The 16,335-nt window shown below is 33.9% G+C and overlaps 1 protein-coding gene across 1 annotated transcript; it reads right to left on the reverse strand.

The window, feature by feature from the left end:
• Positions 1–3,121: 3,121 nt before the first annotated feature.
• Positions 3,122–15,862, reverse strand: LOC128184632 (uncharacterized). Its single transcript, XM_052854190.1, has 9 exons — positions 15,447–15,862; positions 13,834–13,896; positions 13,344–13,502; positions 12,388–12,508; positions 11,642–11,762; positions 11,054–11,236; positions 10,601–10,724; positions 10,057–10,482; positions 3,122–4,361 (listed from the first exon to the last, which is right to left on the reverse strand). The coding sequence occupies exons 1-9, from the start codon at positions 15,625–15,627 to the stop codon at positions 3,946–3,948; spliced, it is 1,794 nt and encodes a 597-aa protein (XP_052710150.1). The 5' UTR covers positions 15,628–15,862; the 3' UTR covers positions 3,122–3,945.
• Between the last annotated feature and the right edge of the window lie 473 nt (positions 15,863–16,335).

The following is a 16,335-nucleotide window of genomic DNA, read 5'->3' on the forward strand; positions in this document are numbered from 1 at the left end:
TCATTGGTTATCTTTAAAGGAATAATACAATGTTTATTTTTAATGGATATAAAAGAAAAAAATCGTACCAGAGTGTCTTTGTAGTTTATTGCAAACTAAAGAATAAGACTGTAAATCTGGGTTTGTTTTATAGAATGTGATTATACAACAAATTCATTGACAGACCTTGGGTCTCACGAACCCCTGTTTAGCTTCTTTCATTAAAAAGTAAATCAGTAGGGTATTTTACTTTTAATTTTTTGTTCACTGAAAATTAAATCATATGATTTATGTTTGAGTCTAAGTTATTTTTAATACATGTTAAGACGTTTGGTTGGTTCATTTCCACTTTAATTTCAAACTGAATATTTCAAAATGATTACTTATAATCAGAGGAAGAAAACTGTTGTAAAGAATATATTTTGATTTGTCTTTTTTCTATCTGTACTAGTGTACGTTATTTTAGCCTACAAATTAATTGTCAGTTAGACCTATTTGACAAGGTCATTAACTCAATTTTACTTTACTCGTACGAAAATTTAGATATTATTGAAAAGGTACATTTAAAATTTTTGAAATTTATTCTTAATCTTAAATCTAGTACTCCAAATTGTATGGTGTATGGAGAAACTGGAAGGTATTCATTGTCACTCTTTGTTAAACTTAAAATGATAATGTACTGGGCAAAAGTTTTGACAGCCCACGATTGTAAACTCACTAATGTAATCTATTGTTATTTTTATAGATGTTACAAAAATGGATCTTTTATACATCCATGGATAAAATGTATACATGATATACTCAACTCGTGCGGGTTGTCTTATCAATGGGAAAATCAAACAATATGTAGCTTTAACTGGCTTAAATCAATAGTTAAAGATGTACTACAAAATCAATTTGTACAAGATTGGAGAAGCATAGTAGATAACTGAATAAAATGTATTAATTATAGAATTTTAAAACAAATCTCAAATTAGAAAAGTACTTGTTGATTTTACCTACAGATCTACGGATCACGTTTACAAAATTACGAACATGTAATCATCGATTCCCCATTGAAACAGGTAAATGGTATAATATTGAAAAAAAATTAAGAAAATGTACAATGTGTGATTCTAATAGTATTGGGGATGAATTTCATTATATTTTAGAATGTACACATTTTGTAAACGATAGAAAAATGTTTTTGCCCAAGAGATATTATGAAAACCCAAATATTATACAATCTAACGAGCTCATGAATACTTTCAATGTAGACAAACTAAAAAACTTGTCAATATTTATTAAGAAAATTTTCAAAGTCTGTTTTTCCAGAAACCAACTTTAACAACCTATTGTATTATGATTTTAACATTTTTTCGTCATTATTACTCCTACTGTACATGTGATCCTTGACTGTGTTCGTGTACATTTGTATATACTGATTTTGAACCTCAAATACCAGTGAACTGCTCTTGAGTGAATAAAGAATTGAAAAAAAAAATTGTAACGTTGTATTGAGCTTAAAACTGTTGGTCGTTCATAGAGGTGTAATGACCTGCGACATAGAGCGACTAGATCCTCTCCCTAAATAGGTGTGTGTGTATATATATATATATATATATATATATATATATATATATATATATATATATATATATATATATATTATTTCCAGGTAAGAGGGACTGAAGTGATAATTGAAACATACTATTTGCTATATTTGATTGGATAATAAAATAGACAACCATGAGACAAGAAGCAGTGAAATCTTATGAGTCTTCAGAAAGTACAATACTAGTACCTTTTACAAAACTGACTGATGACAAACAGGATGAACTGATGCATTGTGTCTCGATCTTTGTTTAAAAAAAACAAAAGAATGGTATGTTTTTATCTCGCTTATTACTCGACAAAAATACTTTGGTAAAGCATCAGACATTACTATGTTCATATTTTAGGTATCAAAAATGGAAAAAAAGGAGTACTTGAAATTGCTAGATGTATATTAAAGTCATACATGTAGGATATTAAAAGTTGTTGACTAGGATATGTGATTTAAATGGTGTCAGTTAAATTTACTGTTTTTAAAGGTCAAGTGCGATTGTCTGTTTTCAAGGAACGTAGATAATTATGCGTCATTGCCATTCTTCTTGAAAACGTTATCGAATATGAATTGATGTTTTTTATTTGACAAAAAAGTACAATATAGTGATGTCATAGTTATTTTATGTATGTGGGAGAGTTGTCACAAAATAGTTAGAGATATGGCGTTATTCAGTTAATCGAAAACACAGGAAGACTTTTGCAAAAAAGGATTCAATCAATTTGCATTCAAATTCTTATGTTTTGAAATCAAATATTGTTTGAGATTAAATTAGTGTAATGAATGCATGTTAAATCATGAACTGAACATGCGACGTAATGAAAATGAAGAAGTTCAAATAAGAAATACATCAAAGCTAATAAATTAATATTTACCCAGGTAACGTTTTATCGAAAACCAGACTTTTAAAGAATTTACAGCGCCTTTTGTAACAAGTTTAAGTGTTTACTCGTTATTAATGACGACGTCAGCGTTTAAGGCAGGGTTGGCCGGGAAATACCAGTGGTGGGAATTACCGGTGGTAAATACCGGTATTTCCCGTCCCGGTAAATACTACTGTTTTTCACTAAACTGGAAAATAATGGGAAAGATTTATAATCTTAATTTCTTTAGTAAGTTCAACGTAAAACTTATGTTTAGGATATAAGATATTAACACTATTGACTAAGGATCAAAAACCAATTTATCATACTTTCCCATTTCACTGTAAGTTTATGAATCTTAAATTCACCAGATCACCTATTCTCAAAGACTTCTATAGCTGCTAATGTACAAATTTTAGTCCAGCTTTTTGAATTTCAAGTTTTGTGTTTTACAGATTTATAATTCAAAGCACAAAATAAACTGTTATAATTAGTATTGGTGTTACAAGTAAAAATTTAATAATCACACATGTTGTTTTAACAAATAATTGACACTTGACAGTTTGGTGCTCCTGTTTTGAGGAGATATCTTCTTAGGTGTGTTGCATACTGAGGTAGTAACACAGTCACACTTTATTTTTCACAATTTTCTTGCCCCATTTTCACATTTACCAAATAACCAGAAAATGGAACTTTTGATATCATGTTTTAATAACTATACCGATGCACCTTACCTGACTAAAGCCTTAAAAACAATTAAAATAACAATGGTGTATGAATGAACCATGTTTTGAGTATTCATGAGAGGATAATTAATGCATTACTGACCAGTCAAAACTTGTTAAAATCAAAGAACATTGTAAAATGTCATAAAGCTGACAAGGTGTGCTGTTGTCTACATCCTTACAGATTTGATTAAGACTAATGTCTAAGTATGAAGTAATATAATATGTGGTTGTACTTTATTTCCCAGTATTTCCCGGGAAATACCAGTAATTCCCGGGAATTACCAGTATTTCCCATTGTCCTGGGAAATATGAGTATTTCCCGCTTTTTTGCCAACCCTGGTTTAAGGCGGCACAGCGGTAACTGGTTTACATAAAGACCTTGAAACAGATTCAAAGCGGCTTTTGAAATAAATAAAATTAACAGAATCAATTAGAAACGCATTTTGTGAATTAGCAGTTTAATAGCATTGAAAATATTCGGACGAGTATGATGACAATAAGTGGGAAAAAAACTCAGACCGATAAAAATGGACGTCAAAATGCTAGACGGAAAATTTCGACGTCGCACAATTTTGCCCTTCCTTGCAAAATTTGTTGTCACTAATTATTCATTTTCACAATAAATAAAGTACAGATTTCAATTTTTCTAAATTGTTTACCATATGACCATTTGAAAAATAAATTGAAGTCTAATAAAAATGCAGTGAACATAGTTCTAGTTATGTGTTCTGACTCCGCTATTTTGAGAAAACCCATGTAATACATGTACATGAAAATTGAAATTCAAAAACTAGGGTTGTCCACTAACTATTTCTGATATACTATTTGAGTATTCTTCGAGAGTTTCAACATAGTTTGTATTATTTTGATTTGAGACAAGTTTTTTAGTCTCCTTTTCTTCTTTTTCTTTCTCGTCCAGAGTAGTATTTAAGGAGCCTTTACAGGCAGTGACGTCACAATACTCCCATTCTACTTTTTTTTTCGTGGTATAACACCAAGGTCTTTTCCGTCGCTCTCTGAAAGGATTTCTGCAAAAGTTGTGATCGGCTAGTCCGTCTGGGTTCACTTCGGACGTGATCGCAGCAAGGAGATTGTGACGGTGCGGGTACTTAGATACCCAGTTCTGACACGTGATCCCTGACACAGTATGAGCGAGATTGCCGCGATAATCCCTCCCGTCTTTGAACTCTAGAGGTAGACACTTCCCTGTAAACAGTATGAGTCGTTTATATAAATAATGTTTGTAAAATCCTTGCGAAACTACTTTGGTTTATCTTACATCTTCTTTGTCGTAAAAAAAAAATTCTCTCTGGATTTATTTTTTATTATTTCTTTGTACATATTAGACAAAAATGTTTAGAAATATGTTGGTACTTTTTACAGTGTTATAAAACAGTGATACAACTCTGTTACAATATTTACATGCTTTCTTTCGTGTACTATACAACCATCATGCTGTCAAATATTGACCTTCTTGTCTCTAACAAATTCGCTTTGAGAAGGGCAATCGGTTTTTAGAACGCAGTTCGCAGTTCGCAATTGAATAGTGAACTGCATTCTATAGAACGCAGTTCGCAATTCAAAATTTAGTGCGATTGAATAGTGAACTGCGTTCTATCTAGAACGCAGTTCGCAATTCAAAATTTAGAATTCATATTTGGGGCCCGCTTGCCTTATATGCAATTGAATAGTGAACTGCGTTCTATCTAGAACGCAGTTCGTAATTCAAAATTTAGAATTCATATTTGGGGCCCGCTTGCCTTATATGCAATTGAATAGTGAACTGCGTTCTATAGAACGCAGTTCGCAATTCAAAATTGAGAATTCATATTTGGGGCCCGCTTGCCTTATATGCAATTGAATAGTGAACTGCGTTCTATCTAGAACGCAGTTCGCAATTCAAATTGTTGATTAGTGAACTGCGTTCTATTTAGAACGCAGTTCGCAATTCAAAATTTAGAATTCATATTTGAGGCCCGATTGCCTTATATGCAATTGAATGGCGAACTGCGTTCTAGACAGAACGCAGTTCGCAATTCAAATTTAGAATTCATATTTGGGTAGTTTTTAGCTCACCGAAACGAATTCGGGGGGAGCTTATGCTATACCCTCGGCGTCGGCGTCGGCGTCCGAACCTGGTTAATGTTTTTGTTGCAGGTCCTGTATCTAAGTTATTACTTGTCCTATCTTCACCAAACTTGCATGGATGATGCATCTTGACCTACTCATGGACTTGAAAGACCTGAATGCTGAATCAGGGCCATGAGTTTCAGATGCTGGAGGAGGTTTAGGTTTTTGGAGCAAGTTAAAGTTTTTGGTGCAGGTGCCCTTTGATAGCAATTTATAAGTTACTACTGGTCCTAACTTTACCAAACTTGCATGGATGGTGCATCTTATGATACTGATGCATCAGACATGCTTTAATGCTGAATCTGAGCCTTAGGTTTCAGATGCTGGATGAGGTTAAGGTTTTTAGAGCTGGTTAAAGTTTTTGGAGCAGGTGCCCTTTGATGATTATATCTTAGTTAAAACTGGTCCTAACTTCACTAAATTTGCATAGATGGTGCGTCTTATGATACTGATATACCTGGCAGGCTTGAATGCTGAATCTGAGCCATAGGTTTCAGATGCTGGATGAGGTTAAGGTTTTTAGAGCTGGTTAAAGTTTTTGGAGCAGGTGCCCTTTGATGATTATATCTTAGTTATTACTGGTCCTAACTTCATAAAACTTGCATGGATGATACGTCTTATGATACTGATGCACCTGGCAGGCTTGAATGCTGAATCTGAGGCGTATGTTTCGGATGCTGGATGAGATTTGTTTTTTTGGAACAGGTCACATATTTTATAGATAATAGCTTGCATAGTTGATTTAACTATAATATAAATGAACTGCAGAGGTAGCTTCAGATGCAGATCTCCATTATCAAGGATGCTAAAAAAAATTATCCTATCTAAAACCTGCTTGATAGATGTGTTCGTTGTTAAATGATATAATATGATTCCTATGATATAGTATTGTATGATATGATACACTATTGTTTTATATGATACAATATTATATCATATATTATATTGTAAAAAGTTATATGATACGATATGATATTGTATCAATTTTTTTGTACATTATGAAATGATATTGTATTGTGATATTGTTATGTAAAGTATTGTTTATTATGATACAATATTGTATAATATGATATTGTATAATATCACATATATTATATTTTATCACATGATATTTATGATTATATTACATGATATGATATTGCAACATAATATAGTATCATATATTATGATATTGTATAATATATATCATATCATATCATATCATATGATACGATATTGTATAAAATGAGATTGGTTTATATAATATATTATTATATCAATATATGAAAATGTATTATATGATATTGTATAATGTGATATTGTATCATATAATACAATAAAGTATACTATGATATTGTATGATATAATATAGTACTATATCACATGATATTGTATCAATTGATATGATACAATGTTGTAGCTAATTTTATTGTATCAAATGATACAATATCCTACATTGTATCAAATATTTCCAATATCATACAATGCAATATCATGCTATAATATTATACAGTATAATATTGTGATGCATTATGTGATATGATATTGTATCATATATTATTATAATGTATAATATCATATCAATATCATAATATATTATGATATTGTATTATGTGATCAAATACAATAATGTATAACAAGATACAATGTCATATCATATGTTACAATATCATATTTCATCATTATTTATTACAGTATTTCATTGTAATATATGATATATATTGTATTGGTATCATAGGATGCAATATAGTATTTTATATTATCGTATTGATAAACATTGTATCATATAATACCCTATGAAATGAACATATGATTATTATACAATTTTTATTATATGATATTGTTATACGATATTTTGTCAAAACAGTATCCATGTATATCCAAGATCATTAACTATGATTTTCAAATAATATGATAAAGGTGGTCTCATAAAGGTGATTCCTCAAAAAGGTGATCCCTCGTCTCGGTGAGCTTTGTAATCTGTTATTACCTATGTTTAAGAATCGGGCTTATATGCAATTGAATAGTGAACTGCGTTCTATCTAGAAAGCAATTCGCAATTCAAAATTTAGAATTCATATTTGGGACCTGAATTTTTCAGGGGCATCTACTAGTGGTATTTCACTACCACTGTGAAAATATGGTGATGCAGTTATCTATAGTTTCTGAGAATCGGGCTTATATGCAATTGAATACTGTGGTTTCATTAATATTCAAGGGCATCAATTTTCGTGGATAAAGTGAAAATCACAATATCAAGTATACGTAAATTAGTGGCCAATGAACCTATCAATACAAAATGTTAATTAAAATTGCACTTCAATGAATATTTAATTTCGTGGATCAACTAAACAATGATCCACGAAATTCATATCCTTATCTAGTGACACACTAGTAACTATATTTTTATTCATATGCACTGATAATAAATGAAAATAATATATATATTTCAAAGTACATTTTATTTATTTTTTATCCATGCTTGCGTGCATGCATATTTCAGCATGCACAGTCTAATATTTCCGGACACGACTTCTTACTAGACTGTGACACTTGCAAAGTTGCGTTAGCGCGACGGCGTGTTAAGCAAAGTTGTGTTAGCGCGACGGCGTGTTGTGCAAAGTTGTGTTAGCGCGACGGCGTGTTGTGCAAAGTTGCGTTAGCGCGACGGTGTGTTGTGTACATGTGTTAGCGCAATGTCTCGTTTATCTGAACGCGATGTCACGCTAATGCAAATGGCCCTATCCGAACACCATACAGATCTCAAAAACTATAGATTACTGCATCACCAAATTTCACAGTGGTAGTGAAATACCACTAGTAGATGCCCCTGAAAATTTCGGGCCCCAAAAATGAATTGCGAACTGCGTTCTAGAACGCAGTTCACTATTCAATTGCATATAAGGCAATCGGGCCACAAATAAAAATTCTAAATTTTGAATCGCGAACTGCATTCTAGATAGAACACAGTTCACTATTCAATTGCATATAAGGCAATCGGGCCCCAAATATGAATTCTAGATTTTGAATTGCGAACTGCGTTCTAGATAGAACGCAGTTCACTATTCAATTGCATATAAGGCAAGCGGGCCCCAAATATGAATTCTAGATTTTGAATTGCGAACTGCGTTCTAGATAGAACGCAGCTCACTATTCAATTGCATATAAGGCAAGCAGGCCCCAAATATGAATTCTCAATTTTAAATTGCGAACTGCGTTCTTTAGAATGCAGTTCACTTTTCAATTGCATATAAGGCAAGCGAGCCCCAAATATGAATTCTCAATTTTGAATTGCGAACTGCGTTCTATAGAACGCGGTTCACTATTCAATTGCATATAAGGCAAGCGGGCCCCAAATATGAATTCTCAATTTTGAATTGCGAACTGCGTTCTATAGAACGCAGTTCACTATTCAATTGCATATAAGGCAAGCGGGCCCCAAGTATGAATTCTAGATTTTGAATTGCGAACTGCGTTCTAGATAGAACGCAGTTCACTATTCAATTGCATATAAGGCAAGCGGGCCCCAAATATGAATTCTAAATTTTGAATGGCGAACTGCGTTCTAGATAGAACGCAGTTCACTATTCAATCGCACTAAATTTTGAATTGCGAACTGCGTTCTATAGAACGCAGTTCACTATTCAATTGCATATAAGGCGAGCGGGCCCCAAATATGAATTCTAAATTTTGAATTGCGAACTGCGTTCTAGATAGAACGCAGTTCACTATTCAATCGCACTAAATTTTGAATTGCGAACTTCGTTCTATAGAACGCAGTTCACTATTCAATTTCATATAAGGCAAGCGGGCCCCAAATATGAATTCTCAATTTTGAATTGCGAACTGCATTCTAGATAGAACGCAGTTCACTATTCAATCGCACTAAATTTTGAATTGCGAACTGCGTTCTATAGAACGCAGTTCATTATTCAATTGCATATAAGGCAAGCGGGCCCCAAATATGAATTCTAAATTTTGAATTGCGAACTGCGTTCTAGATAGAACGCAGTTCACTATTCAATCGCACTAAATTTTGAATTGCGAACTTCGTTCTATAGAACGCAGTTCACTATTCAATTGCATATAAGGCAAGCGGGCCCCAAATATGAATTCTCAATTTTGAATTGCGAACTGCATTCTAGATAGAACGCAGTTCACTATTCAATCGCACTAAATTTTGAATTGCGAACTGCGTTCTATAGAACGCAGTTCACTATTCAATTGCATATAAGGCAAGCGGGCCCCAAATATGAATTCTAAATTTTGAATTGCGAACTGCGTTCTAGATAGAACGCAGTTCACTATTCAATCGCACTAAATTTTGAATTGCGAACTGCGTTCTATAGAACGCAGTTCACTATTCAATTGCGAACTGCGAACTGCGTTCTAAAAACCGATTGCCTTTGAGAAGTAGACTGTCAAATAAGGAAACTTTAAATCTCCCCCCCCCCCCCCGGAAGATCTGCTCTCAGGCACCTAGCATCAGGGGCTAGTTTTTTTTTCTCCTTTGGCTTGTCAAGATACTTTTTGGATGAGGATGCTGCTCCTCCAATTTTAAAAACAATGCTGCGTGTCTAGTTTATTGTGTGAAATTGACGCTGTTTCAACTGAATCATACAGCCCTGGATGCAGTCTGACACGTGTCATTTCGTTCAATGTATTCGTATGTATTGCCTAATAAAGGGACAGTTAACAATGAGTAGACCCTGCTTTTACTAAATTGGAGTTTGTTACGCAGTGTCCGAAGTCCAAACTCTGTTAAAACGGCTCTAGATATTCATGTACTTACGCCTTGCTTTTCTCTCACATATAAATGGGAACGTATAGTTTGGCAATTGTGACGCTGATCCGCTCCATGCCCCTTCCCATGAAAAGTCATCCGTGGTTTTATCGCGTCCCAGAACCATCGTAGAAAATCCTTCGGGAGGCCCTTTATCCCACGCAGTAAACGTCATCGGAACTGACTTCCGATCTTCTCCATTGTCCCACACAAATGTATCGTTGACCTGACGCGCACCTGTCCGCCATGTTTTTGAGGTATTGAAGTTGGTTTTAAGGTACTTGTTGAGAAATCTGTTCTCGTTTGCGTTATTGATATGGACTAGTCTGCTGAAGGTGTCATTGCAGTGTTTCTGTGCTGCTGCATACTGTAGCTTAGGGTTCCGTACAAACTGATAACAGCTTCGCTTGAATTTTATCCAGTCTTTTGGGCAAACTGCAAATAGTCAAGTAGTCTAAAGAAAGAAGTAAGGTTTTCGAGTCGTGTTAAGGTGTTTGTAACTTTACGTGAAAATGTTTTCAACAATCTAACAAGTGCCGGTTCTTTCACTTACTGGTCTGTTGGTTGTCTTCCTTCCTGTTGCAGAAATACATGTCCCGCAGCTGCGCAATATCGATATTGCTTAGAGCATCTCTTTGTCCGATTCTGAGAGCTAACTCTTTTCCTATCCCGATAACCTGTAAGGAAACATTAATTGTCTAATCAACTGATATTTCTATGCCTTGTTAAATTAAAGAGGCTGGACTTTTGAATATTTTCTTACTCATTTACCTCAATAATCACAATTGACGTTAATAGCAAAAATTCCTGGCATTCTGGTTAACTGTTGAGATACAGTATAGTTCTAAATCAAATACAATAATAATCCACCAAATTTCACTTTGTTTTAAGATATTAAAAAACGATATGATTATATCGCCTCGTAAAAAAAAAAGATCTGGAGTCCTACTTTAAAAAAGACCCAAGAACATTTACATGTATATAAAGAAAAGTGTAAATACCATGCCTTTATGGTTTTGAGGCCATTGTTAGTGAATGTTCTCTCGCTGTAATGCATAATGCTGGAATAGTCATAGGCGAAACCCCGTGTGTCGGCTATGGACTTGTTAATTTTGGCGAAGTCGTCCACGTAGCGAGGGGATACGTTGTCTAAGGTCACTTCCACGTATTTATCTCTATCATAGCGGGCCTGAAATATACATAAGAGAAATAATTCAAATTGAGATTAATCTTTCCAATGTTTCCAAGCATCTTAGTTCGTTCGTTGATAATCAAATAAGAGGTCGTTTCAGACACAGTATTAAGGTAATGAATATTAATTAGTTTGTTTCCCTTATTTAACTAACTTGTTGCTCCCAAAATCTGTTTACTGCACTCCTAGCCAATATATAACTTTTGATTGCAAACATATGAATTGCATTTGACAGAGCTAACAGTACAAAATGATAAAAAAAAACCTTGAATGAGACTTTCAACAATTAGTACTTTCAGTACCTTTATTTGTTATTTTTCAAAAAGTAATTGTATCAGACTTAGAGCTGTATTAAAAAGTTTATCAGTGCAAAAAAATAACAAGCATCAAACAACTAATCACCTGCTCGTGCCAGAATCCCAACGCGTGCCCAATCTCGTGCACTGCAGTTCCCATCCTTTCACATCCGTTTCCTAAACTCAAATTCTGTAAACCTCCAACTCGCCCCACATTCGACCAGCACCTATAAGGAATAGTGAACATGGAACCTATGCATGAAAACAAAGCAGCCACGCTAATGGCTATGTGCCTTATATGCAAACGCCCTAATTCATTTTTCACTGACTCGATTATTGCGAAGTCTTAGAGATGGAATATTCACTTTGCTTTATTGGTATTTCTAAATTGTTTTAATGAATTTGTAATAATGAATATGGCGAACTCCTCTATGCGTGTTTTTCTTGTCATAACTACAGAGTTTGCTTATTAAAGTATTGAATAAAGAACTTGCAATTTAGAACAATAGTTAATTGGTTGTAGATTTTAAGAATTTATTTTGAATTACAGGTGTATAAAAAATTCAATTCAAAACGACTTTTTTCTATTTGTGGAACTTTAAAAACAAGCTATAAAAGGAAATCCTTTACTTGTCTCATCTGTGTGATATCTAATTGTATCTAAATAATATAATCAAAATTGTCGTTATCAAAATAATATGTTGTCTTCAAAACTCATCTACCATATATTACTTTTATTTCAAAACATAGCAAAATGTAATGTTACATATTGCAGTACAAAAAAATAACAATAAATTATGCATAAAAAAAATGAACAAAATAATTTAAATCCGATAATTTGATTTTACCCACCCTGGTTCGCTTATAAATCGAACGTAGTCCGGATTTTTCTTCCGTTTCTTTTTAAACACTATACACGTTTTGTTAGAGATGTGTTCCATGGCCTGTTTGACCGCCTTCCTAGCTAACCTAGCTGAGTAAGGAAAGCAGAGGGTTAGTTAAAAAAATCATACATTCAGTATCGATACCTTTTATGGTCTTTGTGAGCTCTATCAGTTCCACATAGACCTGACATTTAAAAAATGAATTTTTGTAAAACTCTCTCTCTCTCTCTCTCTCTCTCTCTCTCTCAAAAAAAATACACATTCGATAAGATAAGCATATAATAAACTGCGAAAATATCAATGAATACGTTGGTATATCCGATACGCTGTTTTCAAAGCTACAATGTACTTGCAAAAGAATAATTTTGAAATAACACCCTATTTCGATTGTCTCCTCACTGGAGATGATAAATCAAAATTATCAGAGCGAGGGTGACTATCCTGTTTCAACTGAAAACGAATCTGTTTAACCTATATATGTTCGACAATAAAAGAACTATTAAAATCTAATTAGAAATATATTAAGAGGATTTTCAGGAGAAGTTTAGATTTCAAGACGCTTTTTTTTAAAAATTATTTGTCATCAAGTTCCTTATGGGAAAAATAGGAACGTAAACAAAGCATTTGTTAGTCCTTTTACATGAAGACTTTGTATAACGCTATATAAATTGTTAACTAGACAAACATATAAGGTGGCTAGGTGGTCAACAAATTAGCCATTAGTTCTGCCTTTTATTTCAAAATATACTAACTTATATTCAGTAAGGAGAAATCCAAATACAATGTAGTTTAGCTCTAAAATTTTAATATTTCCCTATATTTTCATACAGAGCTCTATTGTGGGTAAATATAGCAGAAAATGGCGACGACTATCCCGGTCTCTTCAAAATAACTAGAACAAACACTTGTGGACTGTAGACTTACAGAGAGACGGGTCAAACTGGTAATACACAACACCGTTTTTCCACAGTCGTTCTTTCATCCGGGTAGTTGCCCGTTTTCGGCGTCTTGAGGTTGTTCCGTACATCATGTCCGCGGCCTTTTTGTCCAGAACAATGTCACCATTGTAGAATACACTGCTACCTTGTATGTAAGATAATTATGTTAATATATTCTAGTAACTGATATATTTTTGACATAGATAAGGAGGTTGCAGGCACTACACATATAAGGGAATTACCCCCCCCCCCTTCCCAAATTAAAAATACTGTAAGTACATTTACATAACATAGCTGAACAAGGAAAATGGGAAATCCTAAATGTAAAATACAGAGGAGGAGGTGTCGATTAGTATTTTGATGTAATTTTTTAAAAGCGTTTGTAATGACAAATTATCATTGCTCTAAACTTTCCACTGTTTATTGACTTCCGGTCTGAAGATCGGACATAGGGAGAGTTTACAACTATATGTTACCTGTTCCTCTGGGTTTCACTCGCTTGTTCTCTCTCATATAGCACAGGGATGGCGGACAGATACCTGAAACGATTCATCGATTTGTAATTAGAATTTACTTGATAATCAAGGAACCAACAATTTACATACATATACAAAGGTTGTGTTGTATATACACAAACATGAATGATGACAAACTAATGTCTACTATACAAGGGTCCGATTGATTTATACTCCTTTCGCAGGGAATAGAACCATACGGTTGAATAAGAATCTGCACTAGATAGCACACAGATGCAATCTGCTTTCGTCATTATTTGTTTTACTGTACACAGCTATCATTGTTGTCTCCTGCAACATGGGGGCCAAAGAGAAGCATTTCTCCAAACAAATAGATTTTGATCGTTTTGAAAAAGTATAGATGTTGTAAGGTTGTGATTTTGATCATGTTTATTTGTGTTGGCTTGGGATTCTTTGGAATTATCAAAATTGACTTCTTGATTGACTATATGTGAGCTTTGCATCCTTGTTTTGAATTTAACTTCTTAATAGAAACCAAATCAAACGATGAACAAACAGGGCAAAAAAAAAACAACGTTATACATGTATGTATGTAATAACTAGGAAGGAAGTGGGGCTGTTTATTGTAAACTGACTTTATTTATAAATCAAATGAGGCGCCATTTCGGAAGATTCGCAATATTATCAATTATTAATACAAGCCGTTGTCGCCAGTCTGTGAATTAAAGGTTGAAGTACCCTTATCGTGGCGTGGTCAGGGAGGGACAGAGATAGCCACGCCATTTGTCAATATCCCACAATCCTCCACTGACCGACACGAAACGCCATCCCAATGCTTGTTTGACATTCCCATGAGCTTTTTATCAATATTCTTAATACTAATTAAGTTATTGATTCAGTACAAATAATGTAGTTTATACTTTAATCCGAGTGTAAAATATATACGTCCCAGCAATTTACAAGAAACGCATGTCAAAATCAAGGGAATTTGGGTAACATTCGTTTGTCTATACATTAGAAGGTTATGATAGTAAGTTTTAGCGATTGGCATGCGCCTGTTCGTTAGGTTAGCGTAAATCTAAGCTGTTTCGGTGTTTCTCAAAGTGTGTTGCAGTCTTTTAAATCGACATTCCAGTTGGTTAATACTAATTGGGAGCAAGATAAACTTGTCAGCAGTTTCCTCGGTCAGAGCAAACCTTTAATAAACACATATTTATTTTTTAGCGATAGAGCATCTGCAGCTTAGCGGGGTTTTGATTAAGAAGCGTTGATCGTTATGATTGAACTGTCGGTATAAACGGATTTCAGTGGCTCTCTAATTTGATAACACAGGAATGTTCGATAAAAATTTATGTCTTTTGAACTGAATTTCAAGAGGAAGACATTTAGAACAAGGTTATTGGGAAAAGTTGAATAGAATATTTTCTCCAAATAAATAACAGAAATTGAGTAAAATATTAGACTTATACATGTAGCTAATGGAAATGAAAACAATCAGTAAGCTTTAGACAATATTTGCACATAATTAAGAACACAAAACTAATTGTTTAAATAAAAACACATGTATATATATACAGTTAGTCTATTAGATCCGCCAATGAAACAAAACTTACGATTGTTAACCTGCCAAGGATCCCAGTATTTGGCGCGCTTTCTCAAAACTGTGACGATAATTCTGGCCGTGGGCATCTCACTTCTTACATTTACATGGACGGATGGTATGTACCTTGCAATTGAAAACGAGGATAATCCGGTAAGAAAGAAGAATAATATTGCATTCCTCCATTGTGTCATAACTACAACTGTGTTCAATCTCCAAGAGCGCGCACTTGCTGCGGTTTAACTCTCTCGTTGTTTATTTTGGCTTTGCTATAATCCCAGCATATACCATGCTACACCAGCAATATTAATTATGCTTTTGCAAGTTCTGTGAATAAACTATCTGTGCCACCGGTGTTTATATATAACGTATACACCCGAGTGAACGGGGTACAGGAGCTGACGTCACAGTAATCACCGCAGTTGTATACATTAACTCATTCATTCATCTTTTGAATGGGACTGCAATGTAAAACGTTGCCTATAAGGTCAGCGAGCCATGCCTTTCTCCCTGGAATTTAAACCTTCTTATTTGTTCATTAATGTCTACACATTGGTTCTATCTGAGTCAATATTTACATTCAGACATTATGGATGGTTCATTTAGATATAAGCCACCATTATTTATTGACTTGACCAAGACATCTAAGATAAAGGGAGCAAATCGTCAACTTATGCCTTATAGCTATCCCGAGCGTCGCTACCAATAGCAAGATATTGCAAAACCCCGGGAAAAGGGACTTCACAGTAGTGCTTCGATATACAATCATATTCACAGGCACCTGACGTTAAACATACTTTTATTCTCAGAAAGATAGTTCCCTGTAAGTAATAATAACAAAGTTACATGTATTATTAATGTTATTATGGCCTTTTTAGCTTTGTCTGCAAAAAATATGCATA

The sequence above is a fragment of the Crassostrea angulata genome, chromosome 5, assembly GCF_025612915.1.
Source record: "Crassostrea angulata isolate pt1a10 chromosome 5, ASM2561291v2, whole genome shotgun sequence".
Classification (NCBI taxonomy): Eukaryota; Metazoa; Mollusca; class Bivalvia; order Ostreida; family Ostreidae; genus Magallana; species Magallana angulata.

Bases quoted from the DNA above. Each gene is read 5' to 3' on its own strand.
- LOC128184632 (XM_052854190.1), bottom strand. From the start codon at position 15,627: ATGACACAATGGAGGAATGCAATATTATTCTTCTTTCTTACCGGATTA. The intron at 13,897-15,446 runs GTAAGTTTTGTT...GAATCGTTTCAG, and splicing joins TCCTTGGCAGGTTAACAATC to GTATCTGTCCGCCATCCCTG. The intron at 11,237-11,641 runs GTGATTAGTTGT...TGTATATTTCAG, and splicing joins TGGGATTCTGGCACGAGCAG to GCCCGCTATGATAGAGATAA.